The sequence below is a fragment of the Prionailurus bengalensis genome, chromosome A2 (assembly GCF_016509475.1).
Source record: "Prionailurus bengalensis isolate Pbe53 chromosome A2, Fcat_Pben_1.1_paternal_pri, whole genome shotgun sequence".
Lineage (NCBI taxonomy): Eukaryota > Metazoa > Chordata > Mammalia > Carnivora > Felidae > Prionailurus > Prionailurus bengalensis.
The window spans coordinates 153,108,696-153,132,070 of NC_057348.1; the positions used below are offsets into that span (position 1 = coordinate 153,108,696).

Genomic DNA, 23,375 nt, shown 5'->3' on the forward strand with positions numbered 1-23,375 from the left:
CATAGAGCCACATGGGGCCAGCCCTCCGTCCAGGGAACATTACCCTTTCTTTCCCACCTGGAGTGGAGATTCATGAGAAAGTTCCTAATCTTATAAAGCTTAGCCCCAGCCAAGGAAAAAACACGTCTGAGGAACCAGGAAATGAAAGAATAAAATAAACATAATCCTCTTAAATTAGTTTGTGTAACTCTATTGTTTAGCTTTGGCCTGTAACTATCAATACTAAATATTACAGAATAATTTTGGACAAAGACATCTTAAAGAACAAGGAAATGGCCCAGAAGTTTATTTTCTTGCATATAATACTCACAATATTGCAGGAAAACATCAGTGTAGTGCTCCCCGTTTCTCAGTCATTTCAGTTTTTGACAATGACGACCCCACATGAGGTCGGTTCCTCTGTGACATGGTTAAGTCGTATCAAATTCCAAGGCTTATAAGTAAAATAGACACGGCTTCCTGTCTCCAGGTAGCTAAGAACAATCATCCATTGACCGCCTAGCACAGGCTGACATTGAAGACAAAGCTGAACTTCTTTCACAGGCACAGAGACTGAGGCAGAAGATGCGGTAGCCACGGGACCTGCCGCTATTCCTCCGATGTCCCTTCCAGGATGTATTTAAAGGAGAAAGGAGAAAACTTGTAACCGGCCCCGACATAGAACTTGTTCTGGAACTCCACCCTTGGGGGATGGAGGAGGGCAAAACCAAAAAAAAAAAAAGCGAGATAAAAACATGTAAGCTAGAGGCTGGCCGGGAAGGGAAGAAGCGGGGCATTTGTAAAATCAAGCACAGGGTCAGGAAGGTGTGCCAGGGAAGACACTCAGGTTGGTGGCCACTACAGGGATCCTCTGAGGCTTATAAAAATCCTTCTCTTGCCTCCCAGTCACACTTTTCCTTTCCTATCCCACCCCACTTCCTCCAGGCCCCTGCCACCAGCCTCTCAGACCATGGCAGAGCCACCCTCCCCACGGCTCCCACAAGCAGGGAAGCGTTCGCTGTTAAGTCTTGTCTCACGAGCTAGTGATGAGAGAATGCTTCACGAGGTTCCACGTGGTTTTTCTTCTCCATCCTCATCTTAACCACGGGGCTTACACTATTTCACAATACCCAGGACCCTGACTTAACGTTCTCGTAACTTACATCACAGACATCACGCATGATCATTCTCGCTTGATTATGTTACAGGGTTCACTTCCTTAAGGACATGGGGAGAGCCGATGTCATAACCTGAGGCAGGGGCGCTGTGATTCCCTCCACTCCATACACGGAGTATGTAAAAACTTTTCTTTATGAACAGCGTGCACAGAGGGAGGTAGAAAGCATCGGTGAGAGCTAAAGACAGTCTCTGTGGTTTAAGGGTATGAGCACACACTCAAAATTCTTGGACAACCTATGACTTGTTAGAAAAACAGGAGCTTCAACAAATGTTTTCATATATGTAAGCCTAGTGAGGGCTCATAGTCTCCGGACACATCTGCGGATGTCAAGGGCCTCCTGTGAGTGCCTTCCTCCTTCCAGGTACCCTTCTTCTGTTCCCACTTTGTAGAGGTTAGTAGCCTGTACTTCTGGTATAGTTCCTGCACTCAGCACCAAGGGCCTAATGTCCCAGATTCACTAAGTATGCCGCTGTGAGACTATCTCAGATCTGTCATCTTACCAATACTTGAAGTGTTCCTTATCTTGAAGCTAGTTGTGATATAACAAACGAACTCTTAAAAGAGAACAAGTAAGGGGCGCCTGGGTGGCTCAGTCAGTTAAGCATCTAACTTTGGCTCTAGTCATGATCCCACAGTTCGTGAGTTTGAATCGGGCTCTCTGCTGTCAGCGCAGAGCCTGCTTTGGACCCTCTATCCCTCTCTCTCTCTCTGCCCCTCCTCTACTCTCTCTCTCTCAAAAATAAATAAACATTTAAAAAGTAATAATAAAAACAAAAGAGAATGAGTAAATGGGAACTAACATTAATCCTAGGGCAGCCATCATATGTGTATACACATACACACAGGCACACACATACACACACCTCATCATGTAATATTAAGCCAACAGGTGACTCAAACTGGGTCAGGATGTGACCTCAGCTGGCTGGTCCTATGGCCCATCATCTCTCTCTAGAGCACACAGAGCCTCCCCAGTGCAGCCACGCTCACCAGTGTAGTCGCAAGGCGTGCAGGAACGCAGAGAGACCCTCCATGATCAGAAGGATGGCTACCGTCAGAACAGCAAATATGGCAAAAATGATAAAGACTCCAATGAGTCCTCCCCAGCCTCGCACGCGAAGGCCAATGTTCATCACCATGGTCCAGAGCACTTCAGACAATTCTGTAAGAGCAAGAGAAACCTTCTCAACCACAGAGTTTATGTGGCAAGTGCAGGGTTTTTTCATGCCATATACCTGGGTCTGCACACCCTAGAATCCCAACACTGTGCTCTTCAGGTAGAAAACTCAGGCACATGTGCCCTGGGGCACCTGTATGAGACTGTCTAGGGCAGTGCTCACAATAGAGGAGTTTCTGTCATGACAACAAACATACGGAGGCACAGTATTCACCAGTGAAAGTGAGCAAACTACAGCTACCAGCAGCAACATGAATAAATCTGAGCAACAAAATGTTACACCAGAGAAGCGAAACACAACAGAATGCGTAGAATGTGATTTGATATGGACTGCATGTTTGTGTCCTGCCCACCCTCCAATTCCTATGTTGAATCCCTACCCACCAAAGTGAGGGTATTTGGAGAAGGGGCCTTTGGGAGGTGATTAAGGGTTGACGAGGTCATAAAGGTGGGGCCCTCATGATGGAATTAGTGCCTTTATAAGAAGAGACACCAGAGAGCTTGCTCACACTCTCCCTTTCGGGGAGATACTACCATTACATTGTTGGGTTGAGACTGGAAGTCACCCAGCCAAAAGGTCAAAGTGGCATGGCCCAGAGAGATAAAGACCTGTCACTTGCAAGTGGATATTTGGACACGATGAGAAGAGAGACATGTGAGGGCACAAGGGGGAGTATCTGCACCTGTGCTGTGCCCTGTCCCCCAGCCCTGGCTTTCTGCTGGAGTAACACAATGGGAAAGTGTGTTAATTTCCAGTGTTTCACTCTCACCTCCTCCTTGTACCCCCATCTGGGTGATTTTTGAAGCCTGTATCCAAATACAGCCTCCCTCAACTTAGGTCTCAGCATGGCACTGATGAACAGATGTGATAGAGTAAGTACATTTCCATTGTTTAAGCTGCTGAGATCCGGGGCTGGTAGTGACTGCAACACATTCTAGCCTTGGTTGACTAACACAGCAGGCTCACTACCGGAACCACACAGGAAAGCCAAGGCACACACAGGTTAGCCTGCTTGCCTGAATTACTGAGCTAAAAGTGGCAGAAGAGAAACTAGGACTTAAATCAGCATCTGTTTTCTGCCAAACCACCTCTTCAAGCAAGTTTGTTAGCATGAGTTGAAGATATTCCGTGGGAACTATATGTCTCAGGAAGTTCTAGAAAGATCCCACGGGTGGACCGTGCCAGGCAGCTATAAGCCATATGGATTTTCTGATGTCAAATTGCATCTTCGATGGGCATGGACTGGTCAGAGAGCACCCTCCTGTCACTTCTGGGCTCAGCCCTCTTGTGATGTGACGCTTCCAAACCGCATCTGGGATCAGAGCTAAAGGCTGACATCAAACACCACTTGACCACACGATGCTCAGAGATCCACTTTGGGGCCCTGGGAAACCACCTCACATGAGTGCATGTCAATGCACAAGCAAACGCAGGCAGGTGCTTGTGGATGTATGCATCCAAACACCTGTGTGCACACAGGTAAATTGTATGTGTGGGAGTTGATGTAAGGAAATGAACACAGCCCAAGCCACGAAGGCTAACAGTGAGTACTTGCGTTTCTGCTAAAAATCAAGAAGCAGGCTCACTTTCCTTGCTTTGGTTTCTACCCATTTAGCACACACTTTGGCCTGATCTCTCTGTTCCACACATTGTGCTCAGGGCTGGGAACGCAGGGGTGGAACTCAGCATCGTTACCTTTCAGGAGCTCACAGTCCAGTAGGGAGACAGACCAATCAGGACTGAACTGCAATCAGTGTTAGGAGGGGGCACTCCCAGAACCCAGGGAAAGGGCACCTGCCAGACTGGGGATCAGGGAGAAAGATTCCCAGGGGAGGTGCCATTTGAGTGAGCTCTGAAGGAGGAATTAGAAATCAGGTGAGGAGAAAGCTAAGGAAGAAAGGAAGATTTCAAGAGAGGGGGCTGCAGGGCCAACACGGAGGGGCCCAGAGCATGTGGCAGCCTCAGGAGCCTCAGTGCAGGTCCTGGTGGCCACTGCCTATGAAATGGGTGGGTACCAGGGGCTGGTGGGGCATTGAGGGCAATACCAAGGGACAAGACTGGAAAATCAGGCAGGGATCAAGAAGGATCTTATAAAGTAACTTGATGAGTTAGGATTCCAGACTTAAGTAACCCCTGGGGATGGAATCATGACCAAAATTGGGCTTAGCATGACCCTGTGAGGTGGTGAGTACCCCTGGTGGGGGGGGTGGGTGCAGCTCAAGGGTCAGCCAACTGGCCTACTTCCCACCAATGCTCACAATCAAGGCAGGCCTTCTCTCAAAGTGAACCCCCCAAAGATGGCCATGTTCTAATCTTAAGAAAAAGCTATATGGCAAAAAGGGATTAAGAATGGATTAAGCAGAGGGCACTTGGATGGCTCAGCCAGTTAAGCACCTGACTCTTGATTTCGGCTTACGTCATGATCTGACAGTTCATGAGTTCGAGCCCCAAGTTGGGCTCTGCACTGATAGCGTGGAGACTGCTTGGGATCCTCTCTCCCCCTCTCTCTCTGCCCCCCACCTCAACTCATGCTCTTATGTGTCCTCTCTTTCTCTCTCTCTCTAAATAAATAAACTTAAAAAAAAAAAAAAGGAATGGATTAAGCAGACAGGATTAAAGTGAAGGGGTGCTGAGATAAGGAGATCATCCTGGATTATCCAGGTAGGCCCAAGGTAACCACATGGTCCTTAGAAGAAGAAACCAAAGGAGTCAGAGCCAGAGAAAATAGGGACATGATGAATGAAGCAGGAATCAGACTGATGAGCCCAAGAGCCAAGAAATGCAGGTGGCCTCTAAAAATAGAAATGGCAGGGAAATGGATTCCCCCCTAGAGCTTCTAGAAAGAACCCAGCCCTGCTGACATCTTGGTTCTACAACTCCTGAACTGTAAGACAGTATATTTGCATTTGTTTTGAGCTGCTAAATGGGGCAATTTGTTATAGCAGCAACAGGAAACTGACACAGAGGCTAACTACTCCAGTAACATAAAGTCAGACCTACAGAAAAAGTCACTTCTTCCTAAGAAAAAACAACCATTCTTTGGACAAACATGCCGTAAATAACCCAGAGAAGGCACTTCTCCAAACAAGCGCTTTGCTTCTGTTTCCCAGGGGAGATCTGATCGTGACCCCGAGGGCAGCTCACTCACGTGCATGAGCCAGGCTGAGGGCCCAGAGCCGGAGGTAAGAGGCTGTGTTTGAAATGCAGCCCAGGCAGTACTCGATCGTGTGGATGGCTTGATGCACAAAGATGTCTCCAAAGTTGAACTGAAAGAGAGAATTTTTTATTCTATTTCATTAAGTATTTTCTCCATGAAAGGTCTTACTAATGATACACCGATGAATAAAACATGTGCTCCGCTCTTAAGGCACTTCCAGTCGAACTAGGGGAAAACAAATATTAATATGCTCGTAGAGAGAGAGTTAGCAGCGCAAAGTAGGGTACAGTGTGTGTGCAGGAACATTTCCCAGAAGTAGCTGAAAGAAGTTCAAAGAAGAGAGACCGGTCGGTAAGTTGTCACAGGAGGTGAGGTCTGTGCTGGGCCGGGAAGGCTGGGGAGGCATCTGGAAGTAAAAGATAAGCAAGATCATTCCTGGTGAAGAAAATGACTCTCGGTGAGGAAAAGGTGGGTGCTTGGGAACATCAGGAAGGCAAGTTCTGGGCGGGAAACAATTTGGCTGGAAGTAGGTGCTTGTTTGGTGAGGACTAGAAAGGAGCCCCCAGGTGCTGAAGTTTCAGTAAAGAACAGAGTTGGGAAAATAAGTTGGAGTCAATGAGCAACCATAAACAGCATCTGAATGAAAAGTGGCTGGGGTGGGGAGGGGGAATAAAGAAGTCTTGGGAGGATGATTAATCTGGTGACAAAATGGACTAGCAAAGGCAGAGCCTTATAAGCAAAAAAGCCTGTTTGTTGACTAGCTCACTAATCTAGAGATGAAGGGGAAGAAACAGCACACACACAGCAAGAGCATGCTGTTCCCTTCACGCACTCTGATGCTGTCAGGGGAACAGTGTGACTGGCACCATCCTGGCCCTCAGGTGGCTCGCAGCGTGGTGGGGACAGGGTGCATGGAAAAGTGCAATAATCAAGACTCAGCAGTACTGTGGGAATGCAGAAAAAGGGCCTCTGACCCAGCAGGGGCCAGGGTCATACAGGGCTCTGAGGGTCTTGAGTCCGAGGGGCTAAAAGAATGGCATTGACAGAAATGGATAAATTGGAGAAGGACATTAGTGATAGGTTCAGGTGTGTTGTGTCTTAGGTGACAGCTGGCCACACAAGTAGAATCTCTCAGCACACAGTGACAGAGGAAGAACAGGTTCAGAAGAACAGTCCGGGCTGGAAGTGAACACCTAGGACTCACCTGTGGGAGGTAAGGGGACCAGGAAGACACACGAGGGAAAGATCACAGAGCTCCCAGCCTGGGAAAAGTTCATCTGGAGGTGAGAAAGAAAGACATGGATGATGGAAAGAAGAGGTCAGAGTCCCAGAAGGAGTCACAGGGCTGCGGCCAAGGATAGAGAAATACCGAGGAAGGCATGGAGGGTGCGGTCAACCATGTCAGGAGCTCTGGAGAGGAGACAGGAGTCAATGCCTCTGACTCAGCAATGAAAACAGCTGGGAGGAGGTGAAGGGCAGGGAAGGGCAGAGAGGGGAGAGAGGCAAGGGAACGGAGGAATGAGTGGTGAAGAACAAACCCCACCCAAGGAGAGGGCTGGCTTTGTCCTGGCTCCAGGGAGGGAACCTCTAAACTCCTGACGTCTCCCACCTGAAAGAACTGTCTGTGTTCTTCACGGTGAGCCCCTGGGACCACATCGGACGGTTCCTGTGGTTGGAGGGTTGAGACTTGGAGCCATGTGTTACCAGCCCAGCCTCCAGGGAGAGGATGGAGTTGGAGAGTGAGCACAACCACTGAGTTGCACGCCTACATAATGAAACCCCAATAGAGCTTTGGATGCTGGAGCTCCGGTGAGCTTCCTGGGCTGGCAATGCTGTGTGCACACCGCCACATGTTGAGGCCGGGAGACTAATGTCTCTCTAAGGACACAGAATTCTGGAATTTGGAACCCTCCCAGCGTCAGATTCTGTCTACGGGCCTCTTCCTCCGGCTGCTTCTGATCTGTATATTTGAGCTACAGTAAAAGCCTAACTGTAAGTAAGGGTTAAACTTCATTGAATTCTGTAAGTCGTTCTATAAATCACCAACCCTGAGGGAATCTGAGGGGACCCTGAATTTGTAACTGACTGGTCTGAAGAGAGGGTGGTCCTGGGGGGCCCCCAAACCTGTGGCTAGTGTCGGAAGTCTTGGGCAGACTTGGCAGTCTGCAGACCTTGACCCAGAGTTTGGCCAACACCTGTTGTAGACAGAGGTCAGAGAGGACCCTGAGGGGACAAAAGAGCCAAGCCTGTATATATGCTTGGCAATGGACGATCCACACATGATTGTACTTGGGGGAAGGGACCTACAAATGGAGCCTCAAGTTGCCCAAACAAGGGCAGCCAGTACATGGCAGAGGCAGAAGATGAACACCGAGAGGGTAAATATTGAGGGCATGGGAAGAACAGACGAGAGAGGTTGTACTGGACGGGCTGCGACTGGATGAGTCAGATGATGTGTGGGCTGGATTCTAAAACATCCCCGCAGGTCTGGCAGGCTTAGTAATATTAATAGCCACTAATATGGGTTACTTTCTGTACCTGGAATCTTGTCGGAAAAACTTGATCCAGATTTTTCATTATTTCTAATTGACTATCCATTAGTTTAAATGAATTTTTTTTTAAGTAATTAACACCACAAATGGAACTTCTTATAGCATCTCTCAGGCTTCACAGGAACCCCGTCCCCACTCCAGGATTAGAACAGAGCTCCGTCCCCACTCCAGGATTAGAACAGAGCTCCAGTTAAAGCCCCCAGCCCGTTCAGGCTTATGGGATACTTCGGTGGTAATATAAAAACAGCCACCTGCCTTCAGCTGGGAAAATGTGGCACATTCCTGAGGGGGAGTGGCTGCTCTTGGACAGAAAGGCGCAGGGAGGGAGGAGGGAACAAAGCAATTCCTGAATTCACAGGAGAGGCAGATAACGTTACAAAGATAGGTCAGCAAAGTCTCAGCAGAGCCAGGGTTGGGTTGAGACAGGAGAACAAAGAGGGGACAGCAGCTGGGCGTGCTTCTGCTGGGGAGGCGGGCTGAGAATAAACAGCCTGCCTTTTACTTCTTCAGTCGGGCTAGATTCGGGCTCTGCTCTCATGGTGTGAGGGGTACTGACTGGGCACCTCATAATAAACATAGCTGACTCCCAGGGGTATAATTCTGAGTCAAGGAGGCCTCACTAGCAGGGCGCCTGGGCAGCTCAGTTGGTTAAGCGTCTGACTCTTTGATTTCGGCTCAGATCATGATCTCACAGTTCATGGGATCGAGCCCCTCCTCAGCCTCTGTACTGACAGCGTGGAACCTGCCTGGGATTCTCTCTCTTCCACTTTCTCTGACCCTCTCCCACAACTCACACTTGCTCGCTCACTCTCAAAATAAATGAATACACTTTAAAAAAAAAAAAAAGGAGGACAGACTAGCACTGACGACCTTCTCTGTCAGTAAATCTGAAGGCTGATATTCACCCCACACTCACAGATACAGCAGTAACTGGGTTAAAATATTAAAACACTCCTAGATTGGCTGGTGAGTAGCTGTTGTTCTGATCCTAGATGCACTCCCCCTCCTTTGGGACCACCCCAACTTCCCATGACTTTGCAACTACAGGACTGCCACCAGCAGGGTCTCCCTGACCCTCCCAGATCTACTGCCTAAGTGCTTTCAGGTGAGCTGGTGCCCATGCCCTACTTACTGGCTGTTAAACATTTGGCCATCACCCTTGGTGAGATCCCACATCTAGAATCTGTACAAACTGGGAAATCTTTGTTGGGTGTTGAATCCCACATACCTCTTCTTCATGGTCATCCTGAGCCCCGTGGCCACCTGCAGAAGCCCTCTGACCTGTGCTCATGGAAGGGCTGGAGTTGTCACCTTCAATGTCCTCAGTGGCATCTTCTTGGATCATGGATGCCTGCAGCTGTCAGCAAGGAAGAAAATGAAGCACTAAATTCACCCTTAGAACTAGAATTACAACAATTCTACATAAAATAAAGGCTGTTGCCAAATATTAACTATGCACCAGACACTTCTAAACTCTCTCTATATCACTTCGTTTAGCCTTTGTAACAATGTTTTCAGATACACACAATTATCACCTTACTCTTCTGAGAAGGAGATGACAGCACAGGAAGGTTAAGAAATGTACTCAAGATCATACAGCTTGTAAGGCTAGTTAGTGGCAGAGCTAGGACTCAAACTCAGGCAATCTGATTCCTGAGTATGCCCTCTTCTCCATGGTGCTCCAGAATGTGCCAAATTAATCCGTCTTTACAGTAAACCAGTGCACATACAAGAGTACCTTTTATTGTTGAAAAATAATATGCATTGTCATAAAATTGTCCATTGGTACCTTTGACATAATCTTGTGACCGACCTGAACAGCCAGATTTCTATAGGCAAAATTAGGGGAGATTAGTGACTGCTATGGTCTGAATATTTTGTATCCCCTCCCTAATTCATATGTTGAAATCCTAAACCCCACAGATGATAGTAGTCAAAGGTGAGGCCCTTGGGAGGTACTTAGGTCACGAGGATGGAGCCCTCATGAACGAGACTAGTGCCGTTAGAAAGGAGTCCCCACACAACTCTCACCCCTTCCACCATGTCAGGACACAATGAGAACGTGGCTAAGGACCAGGAAGGTGGGGGGGCTCACCACAATGAATATGCTGCAGCCTTTCATCTTAGACTTCACAGCCTCCAGCACTAAGCAATAAATTTGTTGTTTATAAGCTACCCAGTCTGCGGTACTTTGTTATAGCAGCCGAAAAGGACTAAGACAATGACTTTTTCAATACTAATATGTTTTAAAAATAAAAATATCACTTTATAAAAATAGCTAAGAAAAAAATTCAAAGAAAGAAAATCTAGGTATAATTAGCATGTAATTTGGCCTAGTTTTATCCCTAGGTCTGAATAGAAGATCTCTTTCAAGTCACTGTGAAACTTAATGTCCCATGTCCAAAGTGTTTCCTAGAATGATTTCATGGGGGGAGGGGGGTGGTATTGCAAATTAGGCATTAAGATGTCTTTGCCTTTCTTTCTTTAGTGGTTCTGCACTTACTATTTACAGAGCCATGGGCAAAGGTAAAAATGGAAGTCCATATGCCATATATTTAAATATTTAAGAGTTATAAATCAAGCCAACAGACTCCTAAACATATCCATCCCTAAACTCTAGCCCTTTCTGGTCATTATCCTAGAATTGATTAAAATGAAGATGAATAATTTTATAGAAACATGATACTGGACTTTGTGAATCCTAGTGCCCATCTTCCCCACTTTACTAAATACCCCACAATGTTTGAGCAGAGTGCCCAGTGAAATAAAATGCACAACTCAATTTTAAATTTAGTTACTGACAACTTTCTAAAAACACATGTGCCCAAAGATATGCACAAGGATATTTACAGATTATCTGTAGTCACTAAAACTAGAAACAGGTCGAGGACTTTCAGGGAAGATGGCAGAATAGGAGGGTCCTAAGCTCACCTCATCCCATGGACACTCCTAAATAACACCCACATCAGTGTAAAGAACCCAGAAAACAACCCAAAGACTGGCAGAACAACAGAACCTCCACAGCTAAAAGTAGAGAAGAGGCCGCATCAGAAAAAGGTAGGAAGAACAAAGATGAGGTTGGGAAACAAACTGACCTATGATACTGTCTACAGGAGGGAGGGACACACAGGCATGGAGAAGGGAGAGGAGCAGACCCCACACCAGGCACCCCACGCCTGGGGGACCCACACTGGGAGGACAAATCCTCATATCATTTGGCTCTGAAAAACAGAGGGGCATAACATAACAAGTTCTTATAATCAGTGGGGCTTGACACCTAGAACTGTAAAACTCAGCAGGCTCTGCCCAAGGAAAGTCAGGAGGTGACAGCAAACTGAGTCCCCACCCTGAAAGAAACAGCATAACAAACAGACCTGCTGAGATACAACAGAGAAGCCTCAGTTTGAAAAATAGGGATATAAGGGAAGGAGATTTACTTATTAAACTCAGAACTTGTGCTGGAGGGGCAGAGACCTTTAAGAGACTTCTCCATGAACAAAAAGCTGGCATAGCCATTTCCCTCCCCATCCCCTAGCCTAGGTACACAGACACCTGCAGGAACCAGTCCAGCCAGTGAACACTCTCCATCTACCTTGTTAACAGCAACCCCACCCCACCAATGCCTCTGCATGCTTTTCTGTGGACCACAACTCCAACCCACCCCTGGCAGAAGTCCATCTAAAGCAGCACCACAAGCATGGCAGTGTGCAAGCAGCCCCCAGAGAGGCTAGCACCATCCCAAAGTGATTCTTGCCCTGGGTAAAGGGGGAGATAATCACACAAACCTGTTCAAGTGTGGCCCCAGCAGTGGGCTGGGGGCAGATATCGGGCCTAACTGCAGGCCCTGCCCACCAACAAAAGCTTCCAAGGGACAACACAGGGAAAGTGTCCTGAAGTTCAGTGCCACTGCATCTCTGCCAAATGCCTGGTGTGAACCACCTCAAGCCCAAGGTGGTCCCAGACTGGCCACAGGGACCAAACCCTGCCCACAACAGGTAAAGAGAGTCATTGCAGATGACTGGACTTGCAGAAGAACTGGACTGAAGAAGCTCAGCCACAAAAGTAGGGCAAACACAATACGCATAGGAAATATCCCTGAAGCACAAGATCCTAGAGAACAGGGGACATTGCACTACTTTCAAGAGCAGAAGACATGGCTGACATTCCTAACACATAGACACAGAGAGTGAGACAAAACGAGGAGACAGAATAATATGTCCCAAATGAAATAGAACAAAATCACATCAAGAGAGCTAAGCAAAAGAGAGATAAGTAATATGACTGATAGAGAATTTAAAGTAATGGTCATAAAGATACTCACTGGACTTGGGAAAAGAGTGGAGGACCTCAGTGAGACTCTCAACAAGGAAACAGAAAACATGAAAAAGAACCAATCAGAGATGAATAACTCAATCACTGAGATTAAAAATACACTAGAAGGAATACATAGTAGGCTAGTGGAAGCATAAGAATGAGTCAATGACCTGGAGGACAGAGTGATGGGAAGCAATCAAGCAGAAAAAAGAAAGAAAAAAGAATAATAATAATAAATGAGAATAGATTAAGGGAACTCAATGACACCATCGAGTGTAATAACATTTGCATTGTAAGGGTCCCAAAAGAAGAAGAAAGAAAAAAAAAAATGGAGGCAGAAATTTTACTTGAAGATACAATAGCTGAAAACTTCCTGAATCTGGGGAAGGAAACAGGAATCCAGATCCAGAAGGCACAGAGATCCCCCAACAAAATCAACCCAAGGAGGTTCACATCACAAATGGTAATTAAAATGGCAAACAGTAGGAATCAAGAGAGAATTTTAAAAGAAGCAAGAGAAAAAAAAACAGTTATATACAAGGGAAACCCCATAGGGCTATCAGTGGACTTTTTAGAATAAACTTTGCAGGCCAGAAGGGAGTGACATGATATATTCAAAATGCTGAAAGAAAAAAAACCTGCAACAAAGAATACTCTGTCCAGCAAGTCTATCATTCAGAATAGAAGAGATAAAAAGTTTCCCAAATGAGGGTTAAAGACATTCACCACTACTCAAACAGCCCTACAAAAATGTTAAAAGGGGCTCTTTGAGTAGAAATGAAAGATTGTAATAAAGAGTAAGAAAAGAAGCATAAAAGCAGTAAAATTAAGTACATCTATAAAAACGAGTCAAGATGTTCAGTAAGTAAAAGGAGGTAAAGTAAGACACCACATAACTGAAACATGAGGAACGGAGAAGAGTAAAAGTTTAGTGCTTTATGAATGGATTCAAACTTAAGTGACCATCAATTTCATATGGACTGCTATATACATAAGATGTTATATATAAATGTAAGGGTAACCACACACCAAAAACTGGTAACACATATGCAAAATATAAAGAAAGGGGAATCCAATTATATCATATCACTAAAGAAACCCACCAAATTGTGAGAGAAGAGAGCAAGAGAAGAAAGGAACAGAGAATTACAAAAACAACCACAAAACAACTAACAAAATGGCAATAAGTATGTACCTATCAATAATTACATCGAATGTAAATGGACTAAACACTCCAATCAAGAGATATAGGGTGACGGAATGGATAAAAAAAACAAGACCCATCTCCATGCTGCCTAGAAGAGACCCACTTCAGACCTAAAGCCACATGCAGATTGAAAGTGAAGAGTGAAAAATATTTATCACACAAATGGAAGTGAAAAGAAAGCCAAGGTAACAATACTTATATTAAACAAAATAGGCTTGTTTATTTTTTTATTATGAAATTCATTGTCAAATTGGTTTCCATAGAACACCCAGTGCTCATCCCAACAGGTGCCCTCCTCAATGCCCATCACCCACATTCCCCTCCCTTGCACCCCCCGTCAACCCTCAGTTTATTCTTAGTATTTAAGAGTCTTTTACGGTTTGCCTCCCTCCCTAACTTTTTTCCCCCTTCCCCTCCCCCATGGTCTTCTGTTAAATTTCTCAGGATCCACATAAGAGTGAAAACATATGGTATCTGTCTTTATCTATATGACTTATTTCACTTAACATAACACTCTCCAGTTCCATCCACATTGCTACAAAAGGCCATATTTCATTCGTTCTCATTGCCAAGTAGTATTCCATTGTGTATATAAACCACAATTCTTTATCCATTCATCAGTTGATGGACATTTAGGGTCTTTCCATAATGTGGCTATTGTTGAAATTGCTGCTATAAACATTGGGGTGCAAGCGACCCTATGCATCAGCACTCCTATATCCCTAGGGGAAATTCCTGGCAGTGCTATTGCTGGGTCATAGGGTAGATCTATTTTTAATTTTTTGAGGAACCTCCACACTGTTTTCCAGAGCGGCTGCACCAGTTTGCATTCCCACCAGCAGCGCAACAGGGTTCCCATTTCTCCACATCCTCTCCAGTATCTACAGTATCTACAGCCTCTTGATTTGTTCATTTTAGCCACTCTGACTGGCGTGAAGTGATATTTCAGTGTGGTTTTGATTTGTATTTCCCTGATCAGGAGTTACATTGAGCATCTTTTCAAGTGCCTGTTGGCCATCTGGATGTCTTCTTTAGAGAAGTGTCTATTCATGTCTTCTGCCCATTTCTTCATGGATTATTTGTTTTTTGGGCATGGAGTTTGGTGAGTTCTTTATAGATTTTGGATACTAGCCCTTTGTCCGATGTGTCATTTGCAAATATCTTTTCCCATTCCGTCAGTTGCCTTTTAGTTTTGCTGATTGTTTCCTTTGCAGTGCAGAAGATTTTTATGTTCATGAGGCCCCAATGAACTATTGGGGATGTGTCAAGTAAGAAATTGCTGCGGCTGAGGTCAGAGAGGCTTTTTCCTGCTTTCTGCTCTAGACTCTTGATGGTTTCTTGTCTCACGTTCAGGTCCTTTATCCATTTTGAGTTTATTTTTGTGAATGGTGTAAGAAAGTGCTCTACTTTCATTCTTCCGCATGTTGCTCTCCAGTTCTCCCATCACCATTTGTTAAAGAGACTGTCTTTTTTCCATTGGATATTCTTTCCTGCTTTGTCAAAGATTAGTTGGCCATACGTTTGTGGGTCCAATTCTGGAGTCTCTATTCTATTACATTGGTCTGTGTGTCTGTTTTTGTGCCAATACCATGCTGTCTTGGTGCTTACAGCTGTGTAGTAGAGGCTAAAGTCTGGGATTGTGATGCCTCCTGCTTTGGTCTTCTTCTTCAAAATTACTTGGGCTATTCGGAGTCTTTTGTGGTTCCATACAAATTTTAGGATTGCTTCTTTGAGCTTCGAGAAGAATGCTGGTGCAATTTTGACTGGGATGGCACTGAATGTGTAGATTGCTTTGGGTGGTATTGACATTTTAACAATATTTATTCTTCCAATCCATGAACACGGAATGTTTTTCCATTTCTTTGTATCTTCTTCAATTTCCTTCATAAGCTTTCTATAGTTTTCAGCATACAGATCTTTTATATCTTTGGCTAGGTTTATTCCTAGGTATTTCATGATTCTTGGTGCAATTGAGAATGGGATCAGTTTCTTTATTTGTTTTTCTGTTGCTTCATTACTAGTGTATAGAATGCAACTGGTTTCTGTACATTGATTTTGTATCCTGCGACTTTGCTGAATTCATGTATCAGTTCTAGCAGACTTTTGGTGGAGTCTGTCGGGTTTTCCATGTATAATATCATGTCATCTGCAAAAAGCGAAAGTTGGACTTCATCTTTGCCAATTTTGATGCCTTTGATTTCCTTTTGTTGTCTGATTGCTGATGCTAGAACTTCCAACACTATGTTAAACAACAGCAGTGAGAGTGGACATCCCTGCTGTGTTCCTGATCTCAGGGGGAAAGCTCTCAGTTTTTCCCCATTGAGGATGATGTTAGCTGTGGGCTTTTCATAAATGGCTTTTATGATGTTTAAGTATGTTCCTTCTATCCTGACTTTCTCGAGGGTTTTTATTAAGAAAGAATGCTGAATTTTGTCAAATGCTTTTTCTGCATTGATTGACAGGATCATATGGTTCTTTTCTTTCTTTTATTAATGTGATGTATCACGTTGATTGATTTGCGAATGTTGAACCAGCCCTGCAGCCCAGGAATGAATCCCACTTGATCATGGTGAATAATTCTTTTATATGCTGTTGAATTTGGTTTGCTCGTATCTTGTTGAGAAGTTTTGCATCCATATTCATCATGGATATTGGCCTGTTGTTCTCTTTTTTTGCTGGGTCTCTGTCTGGTTTGGGAATCAAAGTAATTCTGGCTTCATAGAATGAGCCTGGAAGTTTTCCTTCCCTTTCTATTTTTTGGAACAGCTTGAGAAGGATAGGTATTATCTCTGCTTTAAATGTCTGGTAGAATTCTCCAGGGAAGCCATCTGGTCCTGGACTCTCATTTGTCAGGAGATTTTTGATAACTGATTCAATTTCTTCTCTGGTTATGGGTCTGTTCAAATTTTCTATTTCTTCCTGTTTGAGTTTTGGAAGTGTGTGGGTGTTTAGGAATTTGTCCATTTCTTCCAGGTTGTCCAGTTTGTTGGCATATAATTTTTCATAGTATTCCCTGATAATTGCTTGTGTTTCTGAGGGACTGGTTGTAATAATTGCATTTCATTCATGATTTGATCTATTTGGGTCATCTCCCTTTTCTTTTTGAGAAGCCTGGCTAGAGGTTTATCAATTTTATTTATTTTTTCAAAAAACCAACTCATGGTTTCATTGATCTGCTCTACCGTTTTTTTAGATCCTATATTGTTTATTTCTGCTCTGATATCTATTATTTCTCTTATTCTGCTGGGTTTGGGGTGCCTTTCCTGGTCTGCTTCTAGTTCCTTGTGGTGTGCTATTAGATTTTGTATTTGGGATTTTTCTTGTTTCTTGAGATAAGCCTGGATTGCAATGTATTCTCCTCTCAGGACTGCCTTCGCTGCATCCCAAAGCATTTGGATTGTTGTATTTTCATTTTCATTTGTTTCTACATATTTTTAAATTTCTTCCCTAATTGCCTGGTTGACCCATTCATTCTTTAGTAGGGTGTTCATTAACCTCCATGCCTTTGGAGGTTTTCCAGACTTTTTCCTGTGGTTGATTTCAAGCTTCATAGCATTGTGGTCTGAAAGTGTGCATGGTATGATCTCAATTCTTGTATACTTATGAAGGGCTGTTTTGTGACCCAGTGTGTGATCTATCTTGGAGAATGTTCCATGTGCACTGGAGAAGAAAGCATATTCTGTTGCTTTGGGATGCAGAGGTCTAAATATATCTGTCAAGTCCATCTGATCCAATGTATCATTCAGGGCCCTTGTTTCTTTTTTGATCCTGTGTCTAGATGATCTATCCATTGTTGTAAGTGGGGTATTAAAGTCCCCTGCAATTACCACATTCTTATCAATAAGGTTGCTTATGTTTGTGAGTAATTGTTTTATATATTTGGGGCTGCAGCATTCGGTGCATAGACATTTATATTTGTTAGCTCTTCCTGATAGATAGACCCTTTAATTATTATATAATGCCCTTCTTCATCTCTTGTTATGGCCTTTAATTTAAAGTCTAGTTTGTCTGCTATAAGTATGGCTACTCCAGGTTTCTTTTGACTTCCAGTAGCATGATTGATAGTTCTCCATCCCCTCACTTTCAATCTGAAGGTGTCCTCAGGTCTAAAATGGGTCTCTTGTAGACAGAAAATAGATGGCTCTTCTTTTTTTATCCATAATGATACGCTATGTCTTTTGGTTGGAGCATTTAGTCCATTTACATTCAGTGTTATTATTGAAAGATATGTATTTAGAGTCATTGTGGTGGCCATAGGTTTCATGCTTGTAGTGATGTCTCTAGTACTTTGTGGTCCTTGCAACATTTCACTCACAGAGTCCCCCTTAGGATCTCTTGTAGGGCTGGTTTAGTGGTGACGAATTCCTTCAGTTTTTGTTTGTTTGGGAAGACCTTTATCTCTCCTTCTATTCTGAATGACAGACTTGCTGGATAAAGGATTCTTGAATGCATATTTTTTTCTGTTCATCACATTGAAGATTTCTTGCCATTCCTTTCTGGCCTGCCAAGTTTCAGTAGATAGGTCTGCTACTACCCTTATGTGTCTACCTGTGTAAGTTAGGACCTGTTTATCCCTAGCTGCTTTCAGAATTCTCTCTTTATCCTTGTATTTTGCCAGTTTCACTATGATATGTCATGCAGAGGATAGATTCAAGTTACGTCTGAAGGGAGTTCTCTGTGCCTCTTGGATTTCAATGCCTGTTTCCTTCCCCAGATCAGGGAAGTTCTCAGCTATGATTTGTTGAAGTACACCTTCAGCCCCTTTGTCTCTCTCTTCTTCTTCTGGAATTCCTATGATACAGATATTGTTCCGTTTGATTGCGTCACTTAGTTCTCTAATTCTCCCCTCATACTCCTGGATTTTTTTTTATCTCTCTTTTTCTCAGCTTCCTCTTTTTCCATAATTTTATCTTCTAATTCACATATTCTCTCCTCTGCCTCTTCAATCTGTGCTATGGCCGCCTCCATTTTATTTTGCACCTCATTTATAGCATTTTTTAGTTCCTCATGACTATTTATTAGTCCCTTGATCTCTGTAGCAATAGATTCTCTGCTGTCCTCTATTCTTTTTTTCAAGCCCAACAATTACTTTTATGACTATTATTCTAAATGCTTGTTCCGTTATATTGCTTAAATCGGTTTTGATCAATTCACTAGCTGTCGCTACCTCCTGGAGTTTCTTTTGAGGAGAATTCTTCCGTTTCATCACTTTGGGTAGTCCCTGCGGTAGCTCCAAACTGCAGGGCACTTCCCCTGTGCTATCTGGAGAAACTTGTGTTGGTGGGTGGGGCCACAGTCAGACCCAATGTCTGCCCCCAGCCCACCGCTGGAGCCACAGTCAGACTGGTGTGTACCTTATCTTCCCCTCTCCCAGGGCCAGGACTCACTGTGGAGTGGTGTGGCCCCGTCTGGGCTGCTTGCACACTGCCAGGCTTGTGGTGCTGCTTCAATGGGATCTGGCCAAGGGCATATTAGACGGGGTGGATCTGCAAGGTGCACAGGGGTTAGAGGGGCAGACTTAGCTAGCTTTGCTGTCTGTGGTCCCCTGTGGGAGGGGCCCTGCAGCACCGGGAGGGAGGCAGGCCCATCAGAGGGATGGATCCACTGTGTTGGACGTTTGCGCAGTGCAAGCAAGTTCGGTGACAGGAACTCCATGCATGTTTATTTTTGAAAGAGAGTGCAAGCGAGGAAGGTGCGGGGGGGGGGGGGAGGATCTGAAGCAGTCTCCATGCTGACAGCAGAGAGGCTGATGTGGGGCTCAAACTGATGAACCAGGAGATCATAACCTGAGCTGAAGTCTGACATTCAACTGACTGAGCCACCCAGACACCCCTCAAAATAGACTTTTTTACAAAGTGTATTTATTTATTTTAAGAGAGAGATAGAGAGCAGTGAGAGGAGGCATGGGACAAAGAGAGACAGAGGGCGAGAGAAAAAATCCCAAGCAGGCTCCACACTCTTAAGGCAGAGCCCAAGGTGGGGCTTAATCCCACAAACCATGAAATCATGACCTGAGGTGAATGCTGAACCAACTGAGCCACCAGATGCCCCCAAAACACTGACTTTGGATGACACATTGGGCCAGATGGCTTTAACAAATATATTCAGAACATTCCTTTCTCAAACAGCAAAATCCACATTATTTTCAAGTACACATGGAACACTCTCCAGAACAGATCACCTGTTAGGCTAGAAAACAAGTGTTAACAAATTCAAAAACACTAAAGTTATAGCATACATCTTTTCCAACAATAAGGCTATAAAACTAGAAATAAACCACAAGAAAAAAATCTGGAAGGAACACAAATACATGGAGGTTAATTAACAGGCTACTCAACAATGAATGGGGCAACCACGAAATCAAAGGGGAAATCAAAAAACACATGTAGACAAATTAAAATGAAAATGAAAAGACAAATGATCCACGATCTTTGGGATGCAGCAAAAGCTGTTGTAAGAGAGAAGTTTATGGGCGCCTGGGTGGCTCAGTCAGTTGAGCGTCTGACTTCGGCTCAGGTCATAATCTCACAGCTCGTGAGTTCAAGCCTGCATCCAGCTCTGTGCTACCAGCTCAGAGCCTGGAGTCAGCTTCAGATTCTGTGTCCCTTTCTCGCTCTGCCCCTCCCTTGCTCATGCTCTCTCTCTCTCTCTCTCTCTCTCTCAAGAATAAATAAAACATTAAAAAAAGAGAAGTTTATAGCAATACAGGCCTACATCAAAAAACAAGAAAACTATCAAGCAACCTAAACTTACACCTAAAGGAGCTAGACAAAGAACAAAAAACAAAACCCAAACTATTAGAAGGAAGGAAATAATAAAGGTTAGAGCAGAAATAAACAGAACAGAAACTTAAAAAACAAAAACAAAAAACAAGAGAACAGATCAATGAAACCAGGAGCTGGTTCTCTGAAAGGATCAACAAAAATTGATAAACCTTTAGCTAGACTCATCAGAAAGGAAGGAAGGAAGGAATGAAGGAAGGAAGGAAGGAAGGAAGGAAGGAATGGAGGGAGGGAGGAAGGAAGGAGACTCAAAATCAGAAATGAAAAAGGAGAAATAATAACCAACAGCACCAAAATACAAAGAATTATAATAGTATAAAAGAGTATATGCCACCAAACTGAACAACCTAAAATAAACAGATAAATTCTTAGAAATATATAGCCTACCAAAACTGAAGCAGGAAGAAATATCAATGTTATCCATCACATCAGCAAGAGAAAGAATAAAAATCATACGATCATTTCAATAGATACATTAAAAAATTTGACACAGTACAACATCCACTCATGATTTTAAAAACCCACAACAATGTAGGTTTAGAGGGAACACACCTCAACATAATAAAAGCTATATATGAAAAATCCACAGTTAACATCACACTCTCTGGTGAAAAACTGAGAGCTTTCCCCCACCCCAAGATCAGGAACAAGACAAGGATGTAAACTCTTGACACTTTTATTCAACATATTACTGGAAGTCCTAGCCACAACAATCAGACAGCAAAAGGAAATAGATGGCATCTGAATTGGTGAGGAAGCAGTAAAACTTAAATGACCAGAAATGAGTAGGAGAGGAGTTAAAATGGCAGAGAAGTATGGAGACTGGGATTTCCCTAGTCCCTCAAACACAGCTGTATTGAGGTCAGAACACTTGAAACACTCAGGAAATCAACCTGCAGAGTGGCAGAGGGATATCCACAGGTTGAGGGAGACAGCTTGGCAGGACAGAGGTGCGTGTATGGGAATTGGGGGAGATAAAACAATGTAGGCATTGAGGGGAGGGAACCCCCTATGCGGAGGGACAAAGGAGAAAGATAGAGAGGCTGTGGTACTGGGATGTTGTGTTAGTACAAGAGAAAAACTTCTCCAGACCATGGACTGGAGAACAAGAAATATAGAGAGTGTCCATTTCTATTTGCAAACAGCCTCAGGAGCTGAAGATCGGAGTTTCCAAAAGGGACAACTTTCTCTGGGCCTGAGTGGCAGTGTGCATGTGTCTCGGGGGGAGGGGGGCCAGCCTTGGGGGGCAGTAGTGATCTCAGTGTCACACTGGGAGAGAACAGTCTCCTTCCTCGAGTACTGTGGGAAGAGGGTTTATTGCCTCCCCCAAGGACAAAAGACCCTGCAGGCACCAGTCAGAGGCCTTTACAGGGCAGGGTGGAGGGGTGCTACACTAGAATAGGGTCCACACAGTGCAGGACCCTTTGAGACATTGGGTTTTGAATCCCAGCCGAGCACCTAGGAGGCGAGGGAGACTGTGGAGCAGGGCAAGCTGCCTGCCCTGTGCTACCCTGTGAAGGCTGCTTGAACAGTGTGGTCTGGGACACCCAGTCAGGGGAAGGAAGATTGGGGTGTCACCATTTTTCTCCCCATCACCTACATGGTGGGGCTTCAGGGAGCAGCACACAGCCCCCAGTGGATGCAGAACCCACTTATACCAAACCCCACCCCTCCTGGCAACTGCTTACCTACCTGAGCGGGACTGACACTGATAAAACCAGTCTCTCCTCTAGACCAGCACAGCCACTGGTCTAGCCACCAACAGACAACTGTCCTGCAGTTTTGTATGTTAGTCTGTTTCTCTCTCTTTCTCTCTCTCTCTCTCTCTCTCTCTCTCTCTCTCTTCCCTTCCCTTCTCTTCTCTTCTCTTCTCTTCTCTTCTCTTTTCTTCTTTTCTCTTCTCTCTTTTTTTTTCTTTCTACCTTGTTTTTTCTTTTGGAATCCGGCTCATGGCTTCTGATTTCATTTTTGGTCAATCCTTATTCTCTCTCTATATATGTTTTTTCGGTTTTGTTTGTTTCATCAGGCATTTCTACTCTATTCTTTTACACCTTTTCTAGATCTCCTTTCTTTTCCTTTCTCTCTCTCTGGATTAACCTTATCGTTTCTTTGATTCTCTGCTTGGTCTTTTTTTTTCTTCTTCACCCCTTTCATTTTTCTCTCTGTATGGGATCAGGTTCCCAGCCCTTTCCTTTTTTCAAGGGTTACTTCAACGAACAAATCAAAGCACACCTGGAGGAAAGTCCCAACACTCCACCACGATGAGTAAGGAGGAACTCGGCAGAGGACTGACTAGTGGGACAGAACAGCCAAATACACAACCACAGAGTGCACGCAGCACACTCCAGAAACATCTCCTGAAGTGCTGGGCCCTGGACAGTATATGGCTCCTTTTTAATATAGTAGTACTTGCAGTGCAGGGCACATAACAAGCTATTAAAACACGTAAAAGACAGAAACCTAGCCAAAATGACAAAACAGAAGAATTCTCCTCAAAAGAAAATCCAGGAAGGAATGACAGCCAGAGAATTGCTCCAAACAGATATAAACAATATATCTGAACAAGAATTTACAAGAACAGTCATAAGACTAATAGCTGAGCTTGAAAAAAAAAGCGTATAAGACAGCAGAGAATCTATTTATGCAGAGATCAAAGACTTAAGAAATGGTCACAGTGAATTAAGAAATGTTATAAATGGGATGCAAGCTAAACTAGATACAGTGACAGTGAGGATGGAAGAAGCAGAGGAGAGAATAAGTGAAATAAAAGATAAAGTTATGGAAAATGACGAAGCTGAAAAAAAAGAGGGAAAGGAAATTATTAGAACACGAGGGGAGAATTAGAGACGTAAGTGATTCCATGACATGAAATAATATCCATATCATACGAGTTCCAGAAGAAGAAGGTAGAATGGGCCAGAAAGCTTATTTGAACGAATTAGCTGAGAAATTCCCTAATCTGGAGAGGAAAACAGACATCCAAGTACAAGAGGCACAGAAAAATCCCTTAAGTCAACAAAAACAGG

At 44.1% G+C, this 23,375-nt stretch overlaps 1 protein-coding gene across 2 annotated transcripts in view; it reads right to left on the reverse strand.

Annotated features, from left to right (window-relative positions):
• Window positions 1-257: 257 nt before the first annotated feature.
• Window positions 258-23,375, reverse strand: part of ATP6V0A4 (ATPase H+ transporting V0 subunit a4) — a 94,785-nt gene continuing 71,667 nt past the window's right edge. For both annotated transcript variants that reach the window (XM_043589677.1, XM_043589678.1), the window contains 4 exons: window positions 9,275-9,403; window positions 5,486-5,603; window positions 2,150-2,321; window positions 258-682 (listed from right to left, as the gene is read on the reverse strand). In XM_043589677.1, the coding sequence (XP_043445612.1) occupies window positions 589-682; window positions 2,150-2,321; window positions 5,486-5,603; window positions 9,275-9,403 (513 nt within the window). In that variant the 3' untranslated portion in view covers window positions 258-588. The remainder of the gene's footprint in view (window positions 683-2,149; window positions 2,322-5,485; window positions 5,604-9,274; window positions 9,404-23,375) is intronic.